We start from the raw sequence: 25,922 nt of genomic DNA on the forward strand, positions 1-25,922 counted from the left end.
AATATATTTATATATATACATTACATATTAATACATTAGTCCCTTACTAAGATGATTGCTATGAGGATGTGAAGAGACTTTCATCTCTTAATTGTTTCTGGAACAAATCACCTACCCTGCCTTAAATTATAGGGGACATAACCTGACATATTTTATTACAGTAACACAAATTTAATTAGTTAATAACCAATAAAATCTTCAAGAAAACTCTCTGTTGCTCTGTTCAAAGATGTTTAGTGAGAGTAGGCTACATTATGTTGTTTTTTTAACACAAGAACACGTCAAGAGTGGACGCCTCCTTACACTATTTGAAAGAGGTCATATACAATAATATGATTTCAAAGCATAACTGCTGTGATATTTTGGCGTAAAAACAATTAACCAGGGTTCCACCATACTTTTCCAATTTTACACTACTGGTGAAAACTATGCCTTAACAAATGAAAAATTATGGACGAAATTCTCTGGCAAATGATAATTTCTGCATTCCCTGGTTATGTCATTGACACGACCCCCCTTGAGTAGCCTATCGTCACGAGTCAGTCTCTTTTCCTAATATACCCACGTGTTCTTAAACAGAACACATGGGAGATGTGTTTTTAAAAGTTGAACTGTTTTTAACTTGACACAGTTGACAGCGCGTCTTTACAGTCGCAAAGGACACGACTTAACAGCCAGCCGTCAGTCTGACGCATATGTGCATGTGTCCGCCAATTAAAAACAGAGCAACAACACGTCCCGCGAGAACGCCCTCCAGAACACGGGTCATTCTTCTATCGAGCCGCTGAAGGGTGTCCATCCATCCATCCTCTTACAGTCCGTAACCATGACAACAGCCCCGGATGGTGGCGCGCGAGGCTAGACAGGTGTTGGGTTGCGCAGAGGAGAGACACCCACGCGATCGCTCCATACTTTCCCATGTATCCTTCCTTCATCTTCTGTCCGCGAGGATCTCTATCGGGAATCACCATGGTGCATCATTCTGGATCCATACAGTCCTTCAAGCAGCAGAAGGGTCAGTGTGAGCGCTGTTTTTGCGGGGGTTTCTGTGTGTGTGTGTGTGTGATAACGTGTTTCGGGGAAAGTGCGGCTGTGGGCTTCTGCACTTCATGTCCCGTTTTGGAGATGCTTTCGTGATATGATCAACTTCACGATTAAGTGTTTGGCGCATATACTGGATGCCACTGCAATATAATATCGTGAATAGAATAGGCTCGATCACGAGTGAGACAATTATTTTAGCTTTTTCGCATTTAGATCTCATGGATTTGAATGTTTATGACATAGGAGAAGTTTTCATATTCATATACTGTATAATATGTCATATGAAAGTATATTTTGATTGTCCTTGTTTGATCCCATAATTGTAAGGATATACAATTTTATCAGTATATTAATAGATCAGGGATATCTCTCTGTTTTGATATCATAGCTACTCATATGTTCAACAACAACAAGCTCTAATGTAGGCTAACTAATTTATTTTTGGCATTTGAGTTTTGTTTGCATTTGAATGGATGTTGGTCCACTCTTGTTCTCATAGCTGCAGTTTTGGTGATCAGAAACATGAGGCAGAATATGAATAAAATAACAAAAACACAGTAAGTGGTATATTTTGACTCTGTGTTCAGAGAAAACACGTTCCATTGATTTTCCCTGATCTTGTTTAATGGGGTCGCCACACACACTAAGTGGTCATCTGCCTATTAAATCACACTGCGTTAAAAAAATCGCTGTTCTCAGGAAGATTCTGACTAAATTGATGTGATTACAGCGAGATAGACAAAAAAAGAGCCAATTGTGCAGGTTTTAGTAGCTCTCCATGGGATGAAAAGGAAAACAACTTTAGAGCATGCTGTGATATTAGAGGCATACATTGCACTTTGTTTTGATAAAGTGCATTTGATTCTTGTATAGAAGATATTAGATACAGTAACATGAACAGATATGATTACAGTTCTCAGAGTGAGGTCAGTGTAAACAAAAACATTTCATGAGTAATATTACAAGATGTTATTATAGAGACTGAAATGAGAGATTGAAAGGGTCAAAAGACTGTAAGAAAGAACTGCATTGTCACTTAGTAACTAGTAGTCTGTGTATTTGAGTGTAAATTGTTCAGATTGTTATTTTTGCATCAATTCTATGCAGCATTTTAGCTTAGAGAACCAAAATCCACCCAGAATATGGTACAATAAGGTTCATTAAGTTAACATTATGTATTAACTAACATGAACTAAACATGAGCAATACATTTGTTACTGTATTTGTTAATCTTTGTTAATAAAAATAAAGCTGTTCATTGTTTGTTCATGTTAGTTCACATTGCATTAACTAATGTTAGCAGGATTTTAATAAAGTATTAGTAAATGTTGAAATTAACATTAAAGCTGCAGTCCGTAACTTTTTTGGGTTAAAAATTATCCAAAATAAATTGTTGAGCAAGTACATAACCAGCCAGTGTTTTAAACTCTCTGCTTGCCTTCGCTCGATTCAAAACTGTAAGCTTGTAATAATGTTTTTAATTCCAGTGGTACTGGATTTCCGCGGGAGATTCGAGCATGTCTTTGCGTCATTACGTCACATCTGTACACACACATCTGTACACATAAAGAAGGAGTCTCGGCTAGTAGGCTATATTGCGTGAGGATGTTGGAGGTGTAGATTTATGGCCTTTTCTCACAGCACTTGATATAATTAAACTTATTAATTTGATGGCGGATCCAGAACGGTTCAAACGACAATCACCAGTGACAACTGGAGACTCACCCACTGTAAAATGCAAAAGACTTTGGAGTTGCTACAGAAAAAAAGAGACCGCAACGGACCCATGCAAAAACAAGGATAATATCGGAAGGGCATTAAATGTAGTCATACAATGCTGATATTGAACATTAACAATTTGAGAACAAAGTATAATTTGCACGGTTTGACATATGATATGATAAGCGATTGTTAGATTTAATCAGCGCGATTTACTGCAATGCTTTTTTCCCTTATTTGGTCAGAACAAAAGTTGATGTTTCTTACTAGTTCAGATGACATTTTCCGGTAAAAATTCTTGTGTTGGTCATACTTCCAAAATAATAATCTGTGATTCTGAATGCCAGTATCCACACCGGCGCGGCGACTGACAGCTGCACACTCTCCTCAAAACATTGGATTCATCCGCGCTGTGCCGTGCCGAGGCACAACCCACGTAAAGCTGATAATTCCGCCAATAACTGCAATTGCAGATTTCGAACAGAGATGGCGACAAAGAGGAAAAACTATGGACTGCAGCTTTAACAAAGATTAATAATAAATGCTGTATAAGTGGAGTTCATTATTAGTTCATGCTAACTAATGTAGTCAGCTAATGTAAACTAATGAACCTTATTGTAAAGTGTTACCCAGAATATTACCTTTTTTCTGTCCCTGTTAGCAGTGGACGATACAATTTACAATGAATATCTCAACCTTCTCAAAAGTTTTGGTCATATACACTTTTTAATGTAAATGTAATTTATAAACAATTAAAAATAATAATAATGATAACAATTATACTACTACCAATAACAACAAGAGGAAGTAGAAGTAGAAGGAAAGTTTTTCAACATCTAATGTATGTGACCATATCACACATATGAAGAATTTACTTTTTTTCTTTATACTACCAGGAAAAGTATTTATCCAAATAAATAATAATGGAAAAGTTACTATTATTACCGTTCTGTTTTTTTTTTTTTTGGACCACTAAATATAATTACTAGATCTAAAATCCCAGTTAATCCAGATATTATGCAATAATTCCCGAGGTAATTCACTCATCCTGATTAATTTTCTACAGGTTTGCTGACGGCAGAAATGTGCTGGAAAGCTTTATAGGGCTATACTAGTAACTGAGACTGGCAGGACTAAAGAGGAGGAGGGTCAGTTCCACACCGCATCTTCTTTACAAGCGCTTCCTCATTTTCTCTCTGAATGTCATGTGATTGGCTACAGTGTGACGGCATTTCTTGTACATCCCAATACAGCAAAATTAGCTCAACCAATGTCACGAGTTTAAAGCAAGGCCAACCAATAAATGCAAAAAGGAACATTTTCTCTCATTATTTCAAGCAATTTCCTTCTGTGCCACTGTAATAACACATTTCCCCTTGAAACATAATGACAGTGGCATGCATTTATAGAGCCACTTCACATCCTCACTAGCTAGACTTGACTCTGTCACGGTCATTAGCTATCGATCTAAGAGCGAATATACAGATTATCGCAAGCATTAAAGCTTTTTAATGACTCACAGTTAATTATTTAGGACTCGTGCTCATGCCAGGACAGAGGTAAAGCTATTGACAGCTCTTTCTTCAGGTATTCGAGAAAAACACATCCATGTGCAATTTCTTTTTATTACAGTAAGCAGTCATTTAGCAAATGATTTTATCCAAGGCAACTTCCAGTACACTTATTACATTGGCATTCTCCCTGGAGCAAAGGCTTGCAATCCATGGAGGTCTCCACAAACCTAAACTGGTGTCAGTATAGTCCAACAGTGAACATGTGGAGCCGCACCAACGACCTTTACGATCACTTTACAGACTTATACGAATATTATAAGATTGATAATATGGATACCATAAGAGTTTATTAGGACCATAAATGGACCAGGCTGCACACTCACACTTCAAGTTTTACTACAGAAATCCGCATTTTTTGTCTCAAATGACAGACAGTGCAACACTGTGCAAATTGATTGATCTGGGGTGTGTTTCCCATTCAACGACATAACTAGCTGCCTTACTACCATCGTTCAATGCATCGTTGGAGAAATGAACTCGCTAGTCACGACATTTCAAACGGTGTTGATTAAACAACTTGGAACTGTTGTTATTGACGTCATTAAGGGCTGGAGTAATATTCTTCTAATTCATTTGTTCAAGATTTGAATGAATGTCTGATTATTGCCGTAAATAACAGTGGCGGCTCATATGGGGAGGCAAGGGAGGCACAGCCTACCCCAAATTTTGAGGGGATAGAGAAAGGGAGGGGGAGGCAAATCCATAGCTGGAGACTTGTGTCTCCTTTGGTAAAAAAAAATTTAGCCAATCACCATCGAGTGTTTAGCTTTCAGCGATTCGGAGTGTTGAGAAAAGTAACATGGCTGAACTGCTACCGCTGATGTACTTACTACGTATGGAGAGTAGAGATATTGAATATTTGATAGCAAACAAATTTATCAAACTATCATTTGAACAACAACTAAATTAAAAATGAAAGACCTATAACTGTACGGTAAGCTAATATATAGGCTAGGAGTCAGCTTCACTAAACGGCCAAATGTGCTCTTTTAAAACGGACATTTAAAGGACATCCCAGAAGGGTGATGGGCTAGGTGAATCATATTATATTTGTTATCTTGCTGTATATGTGTCGTTTTCTGTAAATTTTCCGTCTAAAAGTGACCAAAAAAGACGTTTTAAAGCATTTTTAAAAATCCTTGGGAGGGGATCCGACCGCTAAAACATTGTGTGCCTCTATTTTAAAACCCACTAGCGGCCAATGGTAAATAACAAACATGGCTACAAATCAGGACTACTTCACTATTTTGTTCCCCGTTGTTTTGCTTTATTTTCAGATTTTTGATTCAAAGTCTCACTCTTCAATCATTCTCTGAGGTTCCGCTGGGATTCTACAGCACTCTTTACAAACGGCACTTTCATTCTAAAAGATGTAAAATAAATATTTTATATATAAATGGATTGTCAGATATAGATTGTAGGCATACTAGATGTCCCATCATTACCAACATAGTTCAACAATTAAGAGTTTCCCAAAACAAAACATTCGCAAATGGAATGCAAAGTTGTGTGGTTAAACTATTATCACTATACATGATAAAAATATGATTAATAAATTGATTAGAAAGGCTGGTTCGGTTATTGGCCTTAATCACTTGAGGTCGTTGTGGAAAAGAGAACAATGGCAAATAGGGGTGTAATGGTACATGTATTCGCATTGAACCGGTTCGGTTCGAGGCTTCCGGTTCGGTACGCATACAAACCGAACGATTCCTTGGACCATTTTTCCTGCCGACAAAATTCGCGCTGGCGCGATCACCACAATGTTGCGCGACATCAAATGGCAAGCGTAATGAAAGCGGAACGAAACTGCGCCACTCATTATGTGCTTCACGGATCGTTTATCAGTTCGGACCAGGCAGCAACATCTGTGCAGCGCGAGCCGATCTCGATCAAGCGACACTGTTACAACACAGCGCTAAGAGATCCAGTAAAGAAAACATTTGAATTCGCCACAGAAGTAATAACATCGCTGCGAGATCTAGTGAGAAGCATTCACATTTCTCCGTTATTATCCGTAGATCTCTATTAGATCAAACAGCGCTGACGTGGACACCAGGAGTTAAATATTGTGCCGTGAATGAACTAGTAATAAACTAGTTTACGTCCACAGACCAGCAACACTCACCATGGATTAAATATAGTAACACTAAATGTAAGCAGTTTGGCTGGAATAGTGAAATGCTTTTTCAAGTACTTCAAAACTAAAATATTATATAAATAAATATATGAAGAGTTCAGATACAAAAGCCTCTAAGTGCCATTTGAAATTTTCTTCTAGAATGATCATTTTTATGAAGCTTGTATATTTAAGTTCAGTAATTTCACTCAAATGACAATAAATAGGTAATCTTCATTGCCATTTGTGAAATTACTGAACTTATATACAAGCTTGATAAAAATGATCATTCTAGAAGAAAATTTCAAATGGCTTTTGCATCTGAACTCTTCATATATTTAAATGTTATTTTTAATGTGATGACCAAAACATTTGTTCATCCTTCAAAGATGACACCCATTTATAAACCTGAAAGTTTCAAGATGTAGGAAAACTCACACTTATTTAAAAAATGTTTTTTCTTTTAGCAAATAGGACATTTCTCTGGCATTTCTTATTTTTTGCTGTATCGAAAATGTACCGAACCGTGACTTTAAAACCGAGGTACGTACCGAACCGGGATTTTTGTGTACCGTTACACCCCTGATGGCAAAATTAAAAATGATTCTGTCTTTCAAAGGTCATCCACTACACTGTAGTGGACTTAAAAGTTAATTTAGTGGAAGATTAGTGATGCCTCTGTTCTACAGAGCGATCTAGAAGGTCTTTTATTCCTACTGCAGTTAGGTTATTTAATGAAGTTGTGTGATTATTTGTATGCTGACTGTTGTTGTTTTTTAATGTTCAATTGTCTATTTGTGTTGTTTCTAATATGCAATGGTGGCAAATGAGTTTCCGCTTACGGGGATTAATACAGTTTTCTAATCTTTTACAGTTAAAGTAGTTAGAAGCATAGCTCTTTGTTAGTTTGACATCTGAACTTAAACAGATCATGCTCTTGAGCAAAAAAAGCAAGATCATAGTTTGCTTACAATGCTTTTGGAAACGTGTGGTTGCAGCTGGTCTGTGCCGCACTATCAGTGCAAGCAAACAGCTCTGTTCAGTTTTGTCCAGTAGGTCAAACAGATATTGGTGTGCCGTTGAGATTTGGGGTGATTGGTTTCCCAGTACAACTATTAACTAAATAAATCTGACTGTATGACTTAAGGAAGGGCAAAGCTAAATAGATTAGAGCTATTGAAATTAGCACGTTAACACATGCACATTATCATGGTTTGACAATTTTAAACATTCAATTCTGACATGTTTTTCAGCTCGGTTGGAATAGGGCAGAACCTTTGCATGCAATTTGTCTAGGGTCATTCCACTGACGTACACATCACAAACACACAAAAATATATATTTTATATTATAAATATATAACCATTTTATACATGTCAGTGATCAAGGCCTGTTTCATACATACTTTCATTAACCACTTTCACACATGCAGTCTTTACTGGTGAATTACAGATAAATTGCAATTTACAGGTCATACTATTGCTACTATTGTGTACAATAGTACCTATTATGTGTCTAGTGTTTTTAAGAGCAAAAACACGTTCGGTGTGTCACTCAAATTGTCACTTCTCAAAGCGCTTCTCTTCTTTTGGGTGGTTATCTAAAGGTTATTTCCGATGATTGACATCACAGAGTTTATCTGTGTTTTGGTACGGATGTATGAATGGTATCATACTGGTAATTCATGAGTTCACACTTACAAAAAGTCAGATAGAGTAAAGATTATGTGTATTTGGCCTGCTGTCCGAGCTTGAAATTTGGCCCAAGAGTGAGTAGTCGAAAACAGCAGAAAAACTGTTGAGAAACATATGAGTCAGCTATGTATATTTCTGTCAGGGCTATTATCGTCAAAGATGATTGACAAGTAGCATACAGTTAGGATTGGCGGTATAGTTCTGTTCTGGGCAAGAACTCCCTGCACATCTATGTAGCCTAGCATGGATAAGAGCAGGAGCGCAGCGATACCCCCCCTTAGAGTAAACAGAACAGAACTAACATGAATGTATTGCAGATGTCAATAATGTTCAATAATTTAATGTACAACATAATTCAAGAAAAATCTGATTCGAAGAGGAATATCAGAAGAGCCCTGACTGGCGAGAGGAGGAGCTGGGGATGGAGGAGGGTAATGAGCTCCTGAGAAACACGATAAAGCTGCTGATAATACTGAATGGGCCTTATATATAGAGATGATGTGGTAGGCGTTGTATTCCTATAGGTAGACGTGGATCATCTGAGAGTCAGCTGATGCGAGCTTGACTAACGTTGCCAGATCTGACGCTACGCTTGATATAGGCCTCCTCGTGTGCTGATTGGGTAGATCATTTGAACGTGTTCCTCCTGAACTTTGTTAAAGGTGCAAGAAGTGATCTGGAAAAGGCAAACTTTAGCCTGCTAGCATTGAAAGCAAACAATTCAACCCAGAGACAACGTTATTTGATCACATCATATGTCATTCACCGATGAGAAAACTTTACAGTACAGTGAGGGGAGAATCAGAAGCGCTTGGTTTTAGTATGTGAACTCCAGTTGAGAAGTTGACCTGTTGACATAAAGGAAATAATTCACTGTATTTCAGCTTTATTCATATGCAATTTCAGGACATATAGCGGCAACACAGTCAAATCTCACTGAATTATCTGCATAGGGCAAACTCATCGTTACATAGAACTGTACTGTACTGTCAGATATTCAAACAACAAAATCTTCTGGGGGCAATGAAACTTTTGTGAAAATTATAAAAAATGCTGGCAGTGGGTGGCAACTAGAGGGCTGCATTGGGATTGAGTCCCGCCGGGTCCCGCGGGACCCAACGCAAATCTCGCGGGAGCGGGCGGTTTTAACTTTGCTGCGGGCGGGAATGGGCGGTTAAAAAAAACAGCTGCGGGATCGGGAGATAGCCTAGCGACATGATGGAGATGTCAATGATGTGGAAAAGAACCTTAAACGAGGTATTTACAGCACAAAACCTAAGCAAGGCAAGTCTGACATTTGGACTACTATTCATCTTCCTGATCAGTGCGTCAGAATACATGCAGGCCAGGGAAACGAAACAAACAACCCTATGAATCTCTTTAATAACAGCAATACAAATACGTGTTTTTTCCTGCGGGACGGGAGAAGACACAAAGTCAATGCATCTCTATTATTGTGCGGGAATAAATTCTCAGAGTTTTGCGGGTGCGGGCGGGTGTGGACATGCATATTGCGGGAGCGGGCGGGAGTGTAACACATACGTCGCGGGAGCGGGCGGTAATGGTCAGAAATTCGGCGGGCGCGGGCGGGAGCGGGATGAAGAAAACAGTCCCGCGCAGGGCTCTGGTGGCAACCTAAACAAAAACAAAAAAAAAACACTGGCGGGGAAAGAGTTAATGGTACATTTTCATTTAAAACAAATTCAGTTTTTGGACAAACAACAACAATAGATCTTACGCTGGTCTCCCAGACTGACCAAGCTGAGATACCAGCAAACCTGTTTCGGCTGGTTTGAACTCTTTTTGCTGTCAGCAAGGATTGCAGTTCTGCATTAAAGATTGGCCCCTGAAGCTCACAGAAGTCTGAGTAAGCCCCAAGTATCCACTGACCCTCGAACCTCGCCTGTCTCTAAGTGCTGAATGACAAAATAACTACAGCAGGAAACTGGCTTTTTACCTTCTCCTTTGTCTCTCACTTTCTTGTTGAGTTCATTATTTGTTTTGGGGGCTTTCTCTAACATTTTTTATTTTGACACATCTGTCCAGTTAAAGGACAAGTTCGGTATTTTACACTTAAAGCCCTGTTTTAAGATCGTTTCTGATGAAATAGAACGGTTAAGATTGAAATTTGGACACATGCTGCTGGCCCGAGAATTTTCGGTTTCTGTGGTTGCACCCCCCCCCCCCCCCCCACCTCCACAATGGTTGCATAGGTGCACTGGAACAATCCTTCATAAAACGCATTAAACTTTAGTTTACAAAGACGTGAAACTCACCGAGTAGTCAGGGGTGTTCACTGATATGCTCACACAAAAATCGCTGCAAAAGATGCTTTCCAACAGGTTTTATCGTAGTTTTTGTCCAACGACTTGTCCAACGAAATATTTTGCCCAAACAGTGCATTTCCCTGATATAAGAGTGATGTGTGGACATTACAAAGGAAGACAGTTGCGGCAAGAGAGAGAAACCTCAAGAGAGAGAAAGTGAAGGTGAGATGAGATGGGAATAGAGGGAGACTCTTTGATGTTTAGGCCTGTAACAGAAGAGTGGATTTTATATTCAGTTACAGTATGTCCACATCAAAGCATGTTTGGCCACAGACTCCTTCACTGGCATATCTTATCACATTTTTGCAGAAATATGCCAGGAAAATGCATTTTGATTATAACGCAAATCATTCATTTGAGTGTTGATAATGAATATTACTCTAATTAATGCTCTCCTAATACAATTCCATAATTAATGGAAAATCTGCTGTTTAGTGTTTAATGGTGAAAGCGTGAGATGAATTCTCAGCTAATAATAATTGTAGGAAGTGTGACAGACGGCTGGTGGGGTATGTGGTGGGATGGCCCTTACGAAACAAAAATATATGGGAATACACTGCTCTACATAACACAATAATCTTCAATGAAGCGAGTCAGCGTTTCTTCATTACTAGTTCTAAAGTGACGTTTTAGAATTAGTAACGGAGGCTTGTGCTCAACTGTTGGGCTCAACTGTTGGGCTCAACTGAATCCATGTCGGAAGGAAGAAGTAGTTCTGCACAAAAGAGGGTTTTTAAAGACACTCCATTGTTGTTTCTTATTTATTTACTCACGTGTGCCGTCAAACTGTTGTATAAACGCAATATCAAACTCGTAGCAGTGAGATATGGCTGTAAATCAGCATGCAGTGATTACACAGCCAAACCACAGCCGTGCTGATATTCAGCCATATCGCACTGTTACTCGTGTGACATTGCTCATATAGAAAGTAATATCAAAATATAGTCATAAAATATATTTTGCTGCCTTATTCTGGATTTTTTTTTACATTATATAAAATCCATGATGACTTAATGCACAAGTGTTTATAGTTCAGTAACCAATCATAAAATTGTCATTAGGAAAATATAGGGGAACAACAATATTTTATATTTTTATATATTTTTATAATACAAATTACAGTTTATTGTTCAGCAGAGTATTTGATTTCTTAGCCATTTAAAAAAAAGAATCTGTGAAAACTGAGCTTTTTGAAAACGAATCCCAGTGGATACATTTGAAAATGATGATAGATGTTTAGTCATGTGATGCAGTCATGTGATCCATTCAACCCAAAACAATCAAGATGGAGGCCAATGTTGCACTAGCATTGTTATGCCTGTATACACTTTTACAGTGTTTTTAACGAAAAATGTTATTTTGTACAATCTTCATGTTACATTCCTGACAGAAAATGTACTCACAATTGCTGTCAGACATGATCCTGCATCAAAACACGAGGTCAGTTGCATTGCATGTGATGTTCCAACATATAGTCAATGGCAATTTTGTGACCTGGACATTTTATTATTTTGCTATAAAAGGATGCTAGAAAAATGACACCTTTATTATGTCTGATCTCTCTGTATAATTTCAGTGAGCTTTTATGAAGTTTTATGCATACGCAGTAAGATTATTTAAGCATTTTTTAGCGTTTCAGTGTGGACAAGCCACTTTTGGAAAACACTTGACAATTATATTGTGGACCAAGAGCGGTGTGAAACAAAAAAACTATTTTCAGATGTATCCGGATTAATGTCGAAGTTTTTTTATTTTTTTGTATTTGTTAAAACTTAGTGTACAACACCGTTTTCTGAGCTAATATAGTCCTGAATGAACTCTGTGCTACTTTATTAACTATTATTGGGTTTAAACACACGGACACACAAGGAATTTAATGTCATCAGCTAAACCAGAAAAGGGGGAAACCAACCACTACTCATTGCTGGATAACTTTAGCTGTAATACGCTATCTAAAATTAGACATTAACACAGATTTTAGGCTTACAAAAAGAACAAAACTATATGACTAATTTTAGTTGCATTGCTGCCTCTCAGTCAAACAGCATTGAATCAACAAGTCAGGTGTTGTGCAGCCAGAATATTGACTATTAGATCAATTGTCTGGGTCACATGGCAGCTTATTCTACCCATGAACCTCCCACTTTGACAGGAACTATTTGACTGACACATGACGTTTTATATGACATTTAGGGGCGGATACATCCAAAGTATACTGTAAATATAGATATGCGATACCAGCTGCTAACGCTTCAACAAAACTATTTTTGGACTGTTGGATATCTTTCAGATATTGCAGGCGCTTTCACACCTGGCTTGTTAAGCCTGGCACATTTTCCCCCTTATTAATTTAGGCATATATGAAAACAGCAACTGTGCTCGGATCCACACCAAAACAATTGGCTGGAGAACAAAGTGGTCTCAGCCCGATTGAAATCAATCTCTGGGTCGGTTCACTTGTGGTGAGAAAGCAATCCGATCCAACAGACCAATGAATCAAGCTGTATCATAATTCATAATTGGAAATGTTTTATGGAGAAAGCAGCAGTCTCTGTCTCTGGATGAGCACATTAGTTAACGCAGTTGAAACCAAAAATTGCCTCTTCATCTTAAATGGTTGTATAATTGCTCTTCTCCAAGATTTGTATATATATATATAATTTATCAGTTAAAGCGAGAATAAAGGATTATACAGTACATCCGTATAAGTGTGTGGTGTGTGTGCAACGACAGCTTGATGGATGATGCCATGAGCAGAATCCCAGAATGTTGAAATGTTGCCTTGTGACAGAAAACCGAACCAAGAGGAAAATCCAACACTGTAACAGTTTAACTACCCATTTCTGAACAAAGCAAACACTCTCTTACAGCTCTGAAACCCCCTTAGCTTCCAAATGGACTGATAGAAAGGTGTATCCTGACACCAGGAAGTTGCACAGCAATCAACCACTTAGATTGGAACTCAACGTTTACTATTTTTTAGGTATTGAACATACATTTAAGACAGTACATCACAATCTGTGGATGTGCCATCTCTGGGTTACATAAAGCACAATCTAATGAAAGCTGGACTATTGAAACTTGAACAGAAGAGATCTGACAACCAAACAGACAAACACCTATCACAGCCAGAACTAGACCAGCACCCTTTCATTCAAGCGGAGCCACATGTGGCAGACACAAATAAAGATCGAGATCGAAGACCAGCCAGTGCCAAATAACCACCATTTCTCAGCTGCTACCATGAGAAGTATAATAGCTACTGTGCTGCTGACATCTTCAAGCCATCGGAGACTCAGTGGAGCACCAAAATCAATTCCAACCAGCACAATAACAGAAAGAGCAATAAACTGATATATGCCTCGGCGGCGGTGGAACTTTATACGCCTCACTTCCACATACGAGCAACAAGCCATCAGAGTCCTTCTTGGAAACAAAGATGGAAGCCATAATAAAGGCCTCACTGTTAAAGCCCCCATGAAATCAAAATGGAAGTATTTTGGCTTTTAGTAGGCTATGAATATGTTAGCCTAACTGTGTGCTCCGAAACAATGACACAATTCACATTTAAGATATAAGCATTAAGCATTTAAAACTTACAGTCTCTCACTTCTACCAATACATAGTTCCCACAGGCCAATTAATGTCACGTGACCTCCCCGGAGACGCCATCTTTGAGGGCATAAGCTGCTCTGTTTACAAAGTTTTACAAGCAAATTTCGAATATTTCTTTCTGATATAATGTTACAAAAATCATGAAGAGACAAAGTGGCAGAGATTATAAAGAGACTCTATTAACACAAGACAGAGAGAGGTACAATGCGAAAATTTCAGTCATAAATGGTGTGGATCCGTATGCACTAACGAAGGAAGCACTGAGCACTGATTATGCAGCTTTGCCTCATACAGTATTATCATGTGTAACGTTACCATTATCTGGTATTTTTTTACACATGTGAGCAATTCCGAGCCTGGAAATCACTGGAGGCGTACAATCAGTTTGTCGAGGGTTGGGTTGGTGACGTTTGCTCAAGTGCAATCAATGGAAAAGTAGTCATCAAAGCGAATGTATGTAGCGTGATGCTAGACTATCTGTCTATTAAAAAGCCAGCCATAGCCTGCACAACTTAATTCCTGTTCCCCTTAAAACAGTCATCGGTGCTTTCTGTAATATGCATGTACTTATTTGTACAGTGTAGAATAGGGTTGGAACGCTATTGAACGGAAACTGTGCGGGCGTCACGGTTCAGTGCATGAATATACACAGTATAAAAATAAATAAAACTTGCGTGCAAATTAATTAATGTAATGCGGAACTACTTTATACGCGGGTTCTTTAGGGACATAATCTGAGATTGCAATGCTGGAATGTGTGTGTGTGAGTGTGTGAGTGAGAGAGGCGCGGGCGCGATCGAACAGTGGAAACAATGTTGTTTTTAATACCTCGTCATTATGTTCATACAGGACATCATTCAAACTGCAAAGTGTTAACTTGTTTATCCTCGCCAGCCATAACCTCCGTCGTTGTTCTGACAAAAGCTTAGTCTTCTCACATTCACAAAGTCTAAAGACGGGTATGCTGTAAAATCCAAATTTAACTGAACCTCCGGCACGATTTGAACATCCATTGACCCAGCAGGAGATGACCATTTTCACTTTTTATCACGAAATTGACTCGTTTCAGATTCTTCTTCTAATATTCTGCCCACAACATGCCCACAGAAATGGTGCCGGGTCTGCAAATGCCCGTATGTTGTGACGTCATGTAGGAACTATGTATATGGATCAGTGATTTTGATGACATCACTCTGCACTTCAGCTTCTCATCAGATTTTGTCCAATCAAATGCTCTCTAGAATCTGAAGTATCCCGTCCCCTATGCTATAAAAAAGACACTGACGCTTTGGCTAAAATCAGTCATTTGTTCAAACATTTACTATTTTCTACATAGTGAATGGCACATAGTGCACTATATGGAGGATAGGGAATGATTCAGACGGTGTAAACATGCTTTATATTGGGGCGAATGAAGTCTGGGTTCACTTTAGTGTCACGTGAACCGCCGCAGCGCACACAGTCTGCTCTGGTCCAGAGACACGAGCGATAGCACAGAGCAGATCATATGATAATAAGATTACTGGACACAAACAACAACCACTTCAGGGCTTGTTTGATTGTGTTATGGAAAAAAACGGCAATTGCAATTTTTAAAGATCATACTCACACCCTTCATTCTACTTTTGAATTGCTCCCATCTAGAAGTAGACTCAAGATTCCTCTGGCCAGAAGAAACGTGTAAAAAAAATGTTTGTCCCAATGGAAGTGATTATCTTAAATCGTACAATTTTCTAAAGTGACACAATAGAATGGCTGGCATTATAGCTTGTGCTTTTTTTATTGTTTATTTTTTATGATGGAAAGTGTTTAATTGTATAGTTTAGTTAATTCTGTGTTTGTGTTGTTAATGTGTGATGTGTTTTTAAGCATTATTGTGAATGTATCTATGTCACCAGTGTCAAAGACAAATTTACGCTCTGTGACACAGAATGGACAATAAAGTTCAACTCACTCATGATCGAGTCGACGCAGACCACAAAACATATCGGAACCATTCGAATTCTGCACAGAGTTCTATATTTTAAATCGAAATGGAGGAGATTATGAGGAGAAATGGTTAGAGAAACTGTCGCTTTACCGAGCTCAGTGGTTTTGGCCAAGTTGTCTGTGATATAAACGAAATGCTATTGGCTATTTTTTTTAAATGGGATGAGCTGTTCGATGTGTCCTGCCCTGATTTCCTTTTTCAGTGGAAATTACATCAACACACTGAATAATGCTGCACGTTTCAAGGCACGGCAGTGGGCCTTTACAGAAACCACACCAAATGGCTTATGGAATAGCAGGATAAGTGAACAAACTGATTTCTGTCCAATGTGTCCATGAATTTTAAATTGAAAATCAAGCAGTTAACTTGGGTTTCTGGTTGTGCGGTGGTGGTTCTGATCTTTTGCAGTGTAGCACAAACAGATTGGCCAGCCACAAGCACTTCCTGCGACATGGGCAACTCTCCAGCAATCGCGAGTTAGTAGGAGGCTGGTGGCATCAACATCTCTGTGCTTTGTACCATATTCAGTTCTGGCTCTCATGATTGTATACACTCTCAAACTATGAAACTATATTATGCAAGATGTAACTGACAGGACAGGACAGCTAGGTATACTAGGTCACTAAAAAAAGAGAGGGCCCACTTTCAGGAAGAGATGGCTTCCACCACAGGGGAGCTGTGAATTTGTGTTTTTCTGTGTCAAAGCAAGGGTGTGTGTGTATCGCACAACATCCCATGAACCACAGACTTGCCACCTGTCATGTTACGTAACGCACAGATGGGGATGAGTACGGCCGTGGATCACGGACACCAGACAGACCAATACATTGATTATCTAAAACAAGAACCTGTGATCTGTGATTGGCAAATCAAAAATGTGTTCAACTGGCAGGTATGAAAATTAAATTCATACATATATATATATATATATACATACCTTAATTAGTTTCCATGGTTATGGAAAACATTAAACTGGCTTAGAAATGTATGTAAATATTTAAAATGGAATAATTATGGAGAAACCGTTGAAATTTCTACAGTGAATATACTGTATGTATATATATTACATTGTAAAAAAAGGTTTAAATTGAGGTTGCCAGAACTTTATGATAGAAACATTTTAAGTGTTACAGATTTACCTTAAAATTACAGTAAAAAAACAACAACACGTAACGTGTATTTCATAACCCGACATAATGTTAAAATAGCTAAAATAGTTTTTTACATTATAATATACTGTTAAACCACCTTAAAATCACAGGTGATAAAGAGAAAGCCACATGATGAATCACAGTTTTTGATTGGCCCTCGTGTGTTACACCTGTGTCTTGTTAATTATCTTGTTTAGTGTGTCCATAGGTATGTAAGGCTGGGCTAGGCTTACCATCCCCTGGCCACGGACTTGAGACTATCCTGGAATATTCTCACTCACACCACTGCCTGCTCTGCTTCTGAAAGCTGCCCATAACCGCTGGTCTAGGATCAGCTTTCTCCTTAATAATAACATACTGGTGAAACAGATTTGGTGTTTGCGATCTTGAGAGCGTCACAGGTTTCTTTGTACAATGTGTTTTTGCAGTGTTGTGCAAATGCAGCCAATCAAAAACATATCTGATTACATGAACACAATGGCCAATCAGATGTGTTTTAGAGTCTGCTCACGTCGCCAAACGCCTGAGTTTTTGTCCAGTGGCAAGTATAACAAAGAAAGTGTAGACATTATGTAGGCTAAAGAGATTCACAGTGCAGTCAGCTTCATTGATTATAATAGTTAGGTTAGACAGTGGTTATTTATTATTGGATTTGGCTGCCATGCCAAATCACGCATACAGTGTGCTTGCTTTTCTGTTCAAATTATAGTGGTTTGTAAACGTATCTGGTTTAATAACAAATCATTTACCGGGAGCATTTATGCTGGGATGTGTAGTTTGTTGCTAGGCGATACGTAACTTCAAACTATTTCAGGACATTGTATTTAAATGTGTTTTTGAAGAGGAAGCGCATCCTCAGCCTGACCCTGGAGTTGTTTCTCCGCCTATAGTGTTGTGTGTTGGTTGTGTATAGTGTTGTGTTGTCTATAGTGTTGGTTCTCCGCCTATAGTGTGTCCCTGTGTGTTTATAGCCCTGTGTTTGGTTCAGGTTCATCATCCCTGAGTTCCTGAGAAGAGTCATTTTAAGTTTTGTCTTTGTTAAAAACTTCTTGCCAATAGATCCAGCACTTTTATTTGCATCTTTTCTTCACTCCTCGCTGACAATTACAGAGAAGTAACATCTGACAACAAGTGACAGCATTTGAAATAGAATTAGTAAGCTATTTGAAATGATGTCAAGTGTTATTCCAGGTGAAAATAATATTTTCATTATTGACTTTGTCTGGGAGACAGTACACAATCTTCCTTATAATGGACAGAGAATACACAAGCGTATTGTAATTTGTATGTTTAGGCCTATGCACAGGAGATGACATTGTTTGACCGGGCTGGACAGGAATAGAGGAGAGTGAGTGAATCTGTAATCTTCTGTCTTTATGTTTCAGCACGTCATTGACTGGCTCGTGTAATTCTGAGGTAAATTCAGTTAAGCTTTGGAAACATGCCATCTGCTACTAACTCGTTCGGTTAAGGCCTAGTGTGCTCGAAAAACAGAGGGATTTCAGTTCTGGAGATGATAAAAACAATCGTATGCGATCTTACTAATACTAATATAACGTTACACGAAAGATCATGTTTTGACAATTTAACACAGCGGGGCTCTGCTAATTTATCATTATCATGATATAAATTTGCTCATGGCTCCTTTCATATTTTAAGCTTGGGAATTGTCTTTACTCCAAAGTTACAGTCCAGACTGATGGAAATTAAAGTTATTTAATTCAACTGTAATTGATTTAGGCTGAATAACAATATCATATAATCAGTCTAGCTGCTGTAAGTCACATGCATTAAATAAAAAAAAGCCTCAATCAATCTACGAACTGTAATTTGCGTCTCTAAATCCAGCCCCATCTGACCGTCAGCCCCTGAACATCCCGTAAAGACTGTCTCTGAGAGGGGTGTAGAGTTACCCAACCCACTCTATAAAAAGCATCAGTTAGTGGGGCAGGGCCATGTAAAACTCCTGTGAGCTAGAGCTGTTGGGAACCAGTGATGAATTATGCACGGTTTTTAGATGGGGAAGACGGGCAAACCCACTGACCTCATTTACTTCAATCTTTTCTCTCTCTCTTGTTCTCCTCAAGCAAGGGAAGCTCTTTTTTCTTTTTCCTAAATGCTTCTTTTGTTCTCTAGCTTTCGGCTGCTTTTCAGACAGCAGGGCATTTTATTATTATTTGGTTACAGACAGTAGAATGAAATAAAAATCCCCTTAATCGTGGTGATGTTCTGGATCTTAGCTCTGGCTCTCTATACATGCATTATATCAACACTAATCCAGCTGTATTTGTTCAATTTACTCAACAGCTGTCCTAACATGACATTTGTGTGTAATTCATGAAGCCTGTCAATGACGTGGTCAGTTAGATTGCATTGTGCTTTAATACTTTTTGCTTAAATCATATTGTCATTAATGTAATGCCATAAACCAATAATAATATTGTTTACATTTAGCAGTTTTGATATATAATAGTAGTACGTGTTGTATTTCTTTTAATATGTGCTGATTTAAATACGAAGTTTTAAGAATTTGAAAATGGGCTCAAATGTCACTAAAATAATAGATTTTTTAAAACGTTTTTTTTTAAGTGTCATGCTCACAAAGACTGCATTATTTATTCGATCAAAAATACAGTAAAACCAGTAATATTGTGAACTATTATTATGATTTAAAATAACTCTAAAAATAAAATAACTTGTCGTTTTTAGTATTGCAAGCAGTATTCACTGAGGTATATTGCACATCTTGGCAAATTAAGTTAAACTGTTAGTCATTTTGAGATATTAATATACATTACTATTATCTAGTGTCATGATTTGCCTGGGTAGAAGCTAAATTGAAATGGTGTGTGACACTTTAAGCCAAAAAAAAATGCATTTTAGTTCTTAATTAATTATTGTCATCATCATATCATCTATATAAAGACATACATATCTGCGGGAATACACATATGTACCATTTACTTTTGTTTACAATGTGTTGTATAAAAATGGATAAGTGTACACACACACACACACACACACACACACACACACACACACACACACACACACACACACACACACACACACACACACACACACACACACACACACACACACAGAGAGAGAGAGAAACCGAGATAATCTCACTCAATCACAGAGTCCCATTGGCTTTGCCTCCCAGGCTAAATCCAGGATTGCAGATTTTTCGGCCCTGGCACAGCCGACATGGCACTGCATGAATAGTGTTTGTTTTCTATGGGACCATTTCTTACATTTTAAATTAGTGCTGGAGATGTGCTTGATAAGACTGGACTGAATCCAACCAATATACGCATTAAACTCTATTTCTCTTTCTCCTATCCTCTACATTTCTGCTTTTCTGTAATGATATGGTATAGTTGCACACTGAAGTTTTTTAAGTATTTAATTCTACTCTTCAACCCTAATACACCTCCATAAAGCGTAGCGGTAGGATTAACGTTTCTTTTCCCGACAAACCACTCTTAGATATAGCTCAGACAGAGCAAGATTAAAATCAAAATCGGCTTTTATATATTTATATAAACCTACACAATGAGTTCACGAGAGCCTCATGCTCCTACAACAGCATGAGCAGACGTGTAGGATGTCAGTTTTATGCCAACATGAAATCAATTCTTTTTTTAAATATATATTTATTTGTCCACAGTTAATCAGTGCATGCTATTCTAAGTAATATCTTTGTATTCTTTCATTCAATTGTAATAACTTGTCAAACAACTTTCCTTTCTGGGTGACGGACACTTTTAGTCGCATCCATAGATTATAGATCATCAATGAAATCAATAACATCAAGCCCCACCCTGCATTTCCCTTAATCAATTAATGTAATATGTTACATTATGCAAGTAAAATCAGTTACTTTTTTAGAAATTATTACACTTTCGCATACATTCAAAATTAGTTCTTATTATGGAAAACAATATAGTTACAAATAATATAATTAAGTGCAAACTGAATGTTTTTGGACACTTAATTGCATGTTAATTGCAATTCAATGAAAATGTATTATAGTTTAAATGTATATTGAATGCCATTATGGCTAAACTTTAGAGTGATTTTTGACCCACTTAAAGCTGCAGTAGGGAGTTTTGAGAAAACGTTGACTTAGCCTGAAAATTTGAACAAGCACAACTTCCAGGTCCCACCCCCTTGCTCTCTGCTGCGCTACAGCCCTCCCTCCACAGCTCGTCCTCCACAGCGGAGCCCGTCGTGAACGCGCAGGCTAGTAAACAGGGCCACCGATAACAGCGGATAAGAAGTTATATGGCACATTCACTAATAGGGACTAAACGTCAATAATATGCTTTACATTGACTATGGCCTGCCCATACTTTGACTACAAACTTGGTCCTCAAATCATTATGTATTTTGCAATAGCCTACATGTAACTTTATAACGTTGCATTCTTTCTATAAGTTATAAATAGCTAGTAAGATAACGTTAATATAACGGTAACTAACGTTACAGTATGTAAGTAATTATCCTAGCGATATATAATGCTAGATAAGGTGTGCTAGTACATTATTTCAGCAACATGACAAGCCAGTGAATTAGCAGGTTTCAATTGTTGCTTAGCAGAGTGCATGACATTTTATCTACATGTTATGCAGCTAGAGTTTTGACACCGAATCAATAGGCTCTGTCTAATTCTTTCTTTTTCGCTTGTTTATCGTCATCGGTCTTTTTCCTTTTACCTCTTTGTTTTTATGAGCAGGTGTCACTCGAGAATTGGCAGTTTAGGTTGTTTCTCCGTCATAAGCACAGCTGCAGCACGCCGGCAATCTTGAGTTTGAACGACGGCTCGCGCTGTGCAAGAGAGGGGTGTGATCAGCGCGTACACGAGCGTGATTGACACTGCTAAGACATTCCTCCTGGCTCTGATTGGTTGTTTCTGACCGGGAGTGTGTATTTCTGCAAATGGCAATAGGACCACTGGGAGGAGCCAGAAGAGCTTGATTTTTACACAGATTATCTGTCTCATATTCTACTGTCAGGACATGATGACAGTTTTAGCAAATACATTTTTTCAAAAGTTACCTACAGCAGCTTTAAGTAGGAATTAAGTACATTTAAAATACAGCTAAAATAATAATCAAATACTTTACATGTGCTTTGGTATGTTAGCATTCAATACAATTAAGCACCCTTTTTTTTACAAGGGTTATGAATGCCACTTCATGCCGACTTTAAAACACCTGCCAAACATTTATTACGGATTTATTCTCTCAAGTTCAATATCAGGAAATGATCTATGCTATAGCATTAAGAAGACAATCATGGAAAGAGTACTAATGTCTGATGAGTGTCAAAGATTCTCATTGTGGCACACTGGCGCCCATAGCACCATCTGCTCTTCTCCTGCACAGAAATCTCCAAACCGAGATAAAGCGAAGGAGATAATTAGTCTGCGTTTAGAGAATGGTATGTCATATTTCCTCTGCCTGTGGGGAGCTGGTGTTATTGTGGAGCGTAATGAATCTGGGCAGTGGTGATACATCTCTACAGACAATATGGCGGTATTACACTGATGTGTGAGGGAGACACACACACACACACACACACACACACACACACACACACACCATCTTAACAATTTTAGCAGAATGTGTGTTACCGAGAAATCTAAATTTGACCATGCAGCACTCGTACCCACTCTATAAGCATCATTGAAGCCTTAACAAGCCTGTCTGATTAAATGTGTTGTGGATATGTATAAAAAAGGAGATTGATGTCTGCTTCAAATTTGACTTATGTTTATTCATTTGGCAGACACTTATAAGGATTTTTAAAAACGTATTTAAGGGGTGTCAAGCTGCTTAATGCCTATCTTAACCATGCAACCTCAAGTTACCAATTTGCTTTACAGAGGTGCACAAATACTGCTTCACATTACTAGTTGAGTTTGTCTTTAGCATGCTGCTAAGCTAATGCCACTATACTCTGATATGCATAAACACACACAAATATTGGGTAAAATAATACATTTTTAATTCCACTGACTGAACTATATTATTTATAGATACAATAAAATCTGCCATATTGAATTTATTATTATTATTATTATTTTCAATTAATTGTTTGCTTGCCAAAAGAATACATGCTGTTCTGCATTACAAATAAATTTTAGAAACCCTTAATGCTGCTTTTGTAAGTTATAACCCTAAGTTAAGCAGAGTTTCACACACTAATTTTAGAGTTAACGCTGGTTTTGAGTTTACGGTGTGAAACAATGCTGTGCTAGACTGTTACTGCAAGTTGTTTAGCAACAGACAATCAATCATATTGCTTCACTGCTTACCTCATTAAATATTCATGTGTTTTATTCAGTCTCAAACTTTCATGCTGTGTTCAGTTTATGTTCAGTGGGGAATCTCTGAACCTGGCACTCATTAATTAATAGTTTTCAGTCACGAGACTCACACAGAGACCTGGAGGGCAAAATATGCATAGAACTGCAGCACAGAGGCCTCTCAGTTTTACATCTGTTTCAAGCCACAAATATTTAGATCACCTCTCAAAAAAAAGCACATGCTGTAATATATATATATATATATATATATATATATAAACACTTATAAAACGGATAGTTCCAGTCCTTGATTCTGATTGGTTGAGCCGCGTTCGAAGCCGTTGTAAATTACTCAACAAACACACACTTGTGATTAGCCGGCCATCGCCATCTTGGCAGTGCGTCACTCCTGGATAACCGCAAATGGGCAAAGAGGCGGGATTAGCTGAGGTGATGTGATGGCTAACAGACAAACGGCTAGAAGTGAAGCAGCTGCAATCCACCTGTCACTCAAGTGGCCACGCCCTTAATTATGCAGGGATTTAAGGCTTAATATAATTTAAACGGATGTGTTATACAAAAAATCACCCCCCTCACAGTTGTCATGAAGGGAAAAATGATCTATATAGACCAAAACCCCTTTTTGCTCCAGGCTGTAAACACATTTTTTTCTGCTGTAAAGTTGGGCATTTTAACATGGGGGTCTATGGGATTGACTCTCTTCTGGAGCCTGTCTCTAGAGGCCAGTCGATGAATTGCAGTTTAAGTCACTTCCGTGTTGGATTCAAGAGAGACCGGAAGATTTCCGCTTGGGAAAGGGACAGTGTGATGATACTTTTCATTTATTTGTCCTTTCAATTGAGCTATGTTAGAAAATCCAACAAGCTCTTTTATGAGAAAGATGACTCAGATATTTCATGAAATGAGTAATTCGTTGTACTATGTTGTTCATTAACATGTAGATGTATTTTCTTGGTACTTCTTAATGCTACTTATGAATGATGCCTCATATCATGGAGAATGTTATTAGCTATCTAATCTCAGGACTTTTGGACAGTAAAATGGGCAAAGAATTACATAGATTTGCATTGAAAGAGGGGCAATATTTATAGATCAGAATATCATATATAGCAGGTCAGGGATTCTCAACGCTGTTGTGTAACTTCAACATTGATCAAACTCACCTTCCTGTAGCCAGTAATTCTGAAGACCTTGACTAGTTTGTGTAGGTGTGTTTTATTAGGGTTGGAGCTAAACTCTGTAGGAAAGTGGACCTCAAGGGTCAGTATTGAGAACCAATGCCATGATATAGATGGTAAGCTTGGTTAGCATCTAGTTAGCAACTAGAAACCACCCAGGGGTGCGTTTCCCACAAGCATTGTTATCCAACTATGGTCACAAGTTATTGGAGTGCTATGGGTTGGGTCCAAATTCTGAGTATATGCAAGTCTGAACTGTGGTAAGGTTACTTGTCCGTATGACAAGTGGTCTTAAATAGTAACAATCTATAGATTTAATTCCATTTCAATATACATTTCAATATTTTAGCATGTCAACAATCGTCGCTGTTTTGAAGAGTGCACATGTGTGATATAAGAGGAAACCCGCAATGAGTCAAACATCAAATAAAGAAAAACGACGGGGATAAAAATAGGGATGCCATGTTTGTTACAACAGAATCTCAAAGAAATTGCATTGTGGAGAAAGCAGCTGACTGAATGAACCGCATGTATATAGGAGTAAAACATATGCCAGTTACGCCATACTGGATGTAAACGTGTTTCAAAAATGATCAGATCTCGAATTAAAGATCTAATTGATTAATCTGCAAAAGTATGTGCATGACATAATGACATAATTAACGACAGTCATATATTGTTGCAGCAATATGGTTAAAATGACGGATGTGTGACGGTTTTGGGAAACTGTGGCAGTGACTAGCTAGTTCATTTCTCTGACTATGCATTTCACAATGGCGGTTGAGCAGTGAGTTGCATTGTTGTTCGGGAAACACTCCACATAGCAAGATGTTAAAAACTGTTAAAACACCATAGCAACAGCATGGCAACCACACACACATTGGTGGAGAGCTGTGCACAGTCAAGCGCCTCTCACATCATTGTCAAATGCAAGTAAATATCTGCTTTTTAATGTAGTAAAATGGGTTAAAGGAGTTTTTCCAAAGTATATGCGTCTTGTATCTGGATCCCAAGATGCTACAAGAAGGGGATATTTTGGGGCTGAGCATTTGGGTTTCAAGAGACTTGTACTGAATTTCGAGTACTTAAGATGCATCCAAAATGTGTGAAAATCTTGATTAATTCAGCCCTGCATGTGTTTGTTTTTCTTTGAACTTGCTGCATCTCCCTCTCT

The 25,922-nt window shown here is 38.1% G+C and overlaps 1 protein-coding gene across 1 annotated transcript in view; it reads left to right on the forward strand.

The window, feature by feature from the left end:
* The first annotated feature begins 751 nt into the window (after positions 1–751).
* Positions 752–25,922, forward strand: part of ano3 (anoctamin 3) — a 151,661-nt gene continuing 126,490 nt past the window's right edge. Inside the window, exon 1 of the mRNA XM_056245688.1 lies at positions 752–1,015. Coding sequence (XP_056101663.1) covers positions 919–1,015 — 97 coding nt within the window. The 5' untranslated portion in view covers positions 752–918. The remainder of the gene's footprint in view (positions 1,016–25,922) is intronic.

The sequence above is a fragment of the Rhinichthys klamathensis genome, unplaced genomic scaffold (assembly GCF_029890125.1).
Source record: "Rhinichthys klamathensis goyatoka isolate OS25496 unplaced genomic scaffold, OSU_Roscu_1.1 h1tg000033l_1, whole genome shotgun sequence".
Lineage (NCBI taxonomy): Eukaryota > Metazoa > Chordata > Actinopteri > Cypriniformes > Leuciscidae > Rhinichthys > Rhinichthys klamathensis.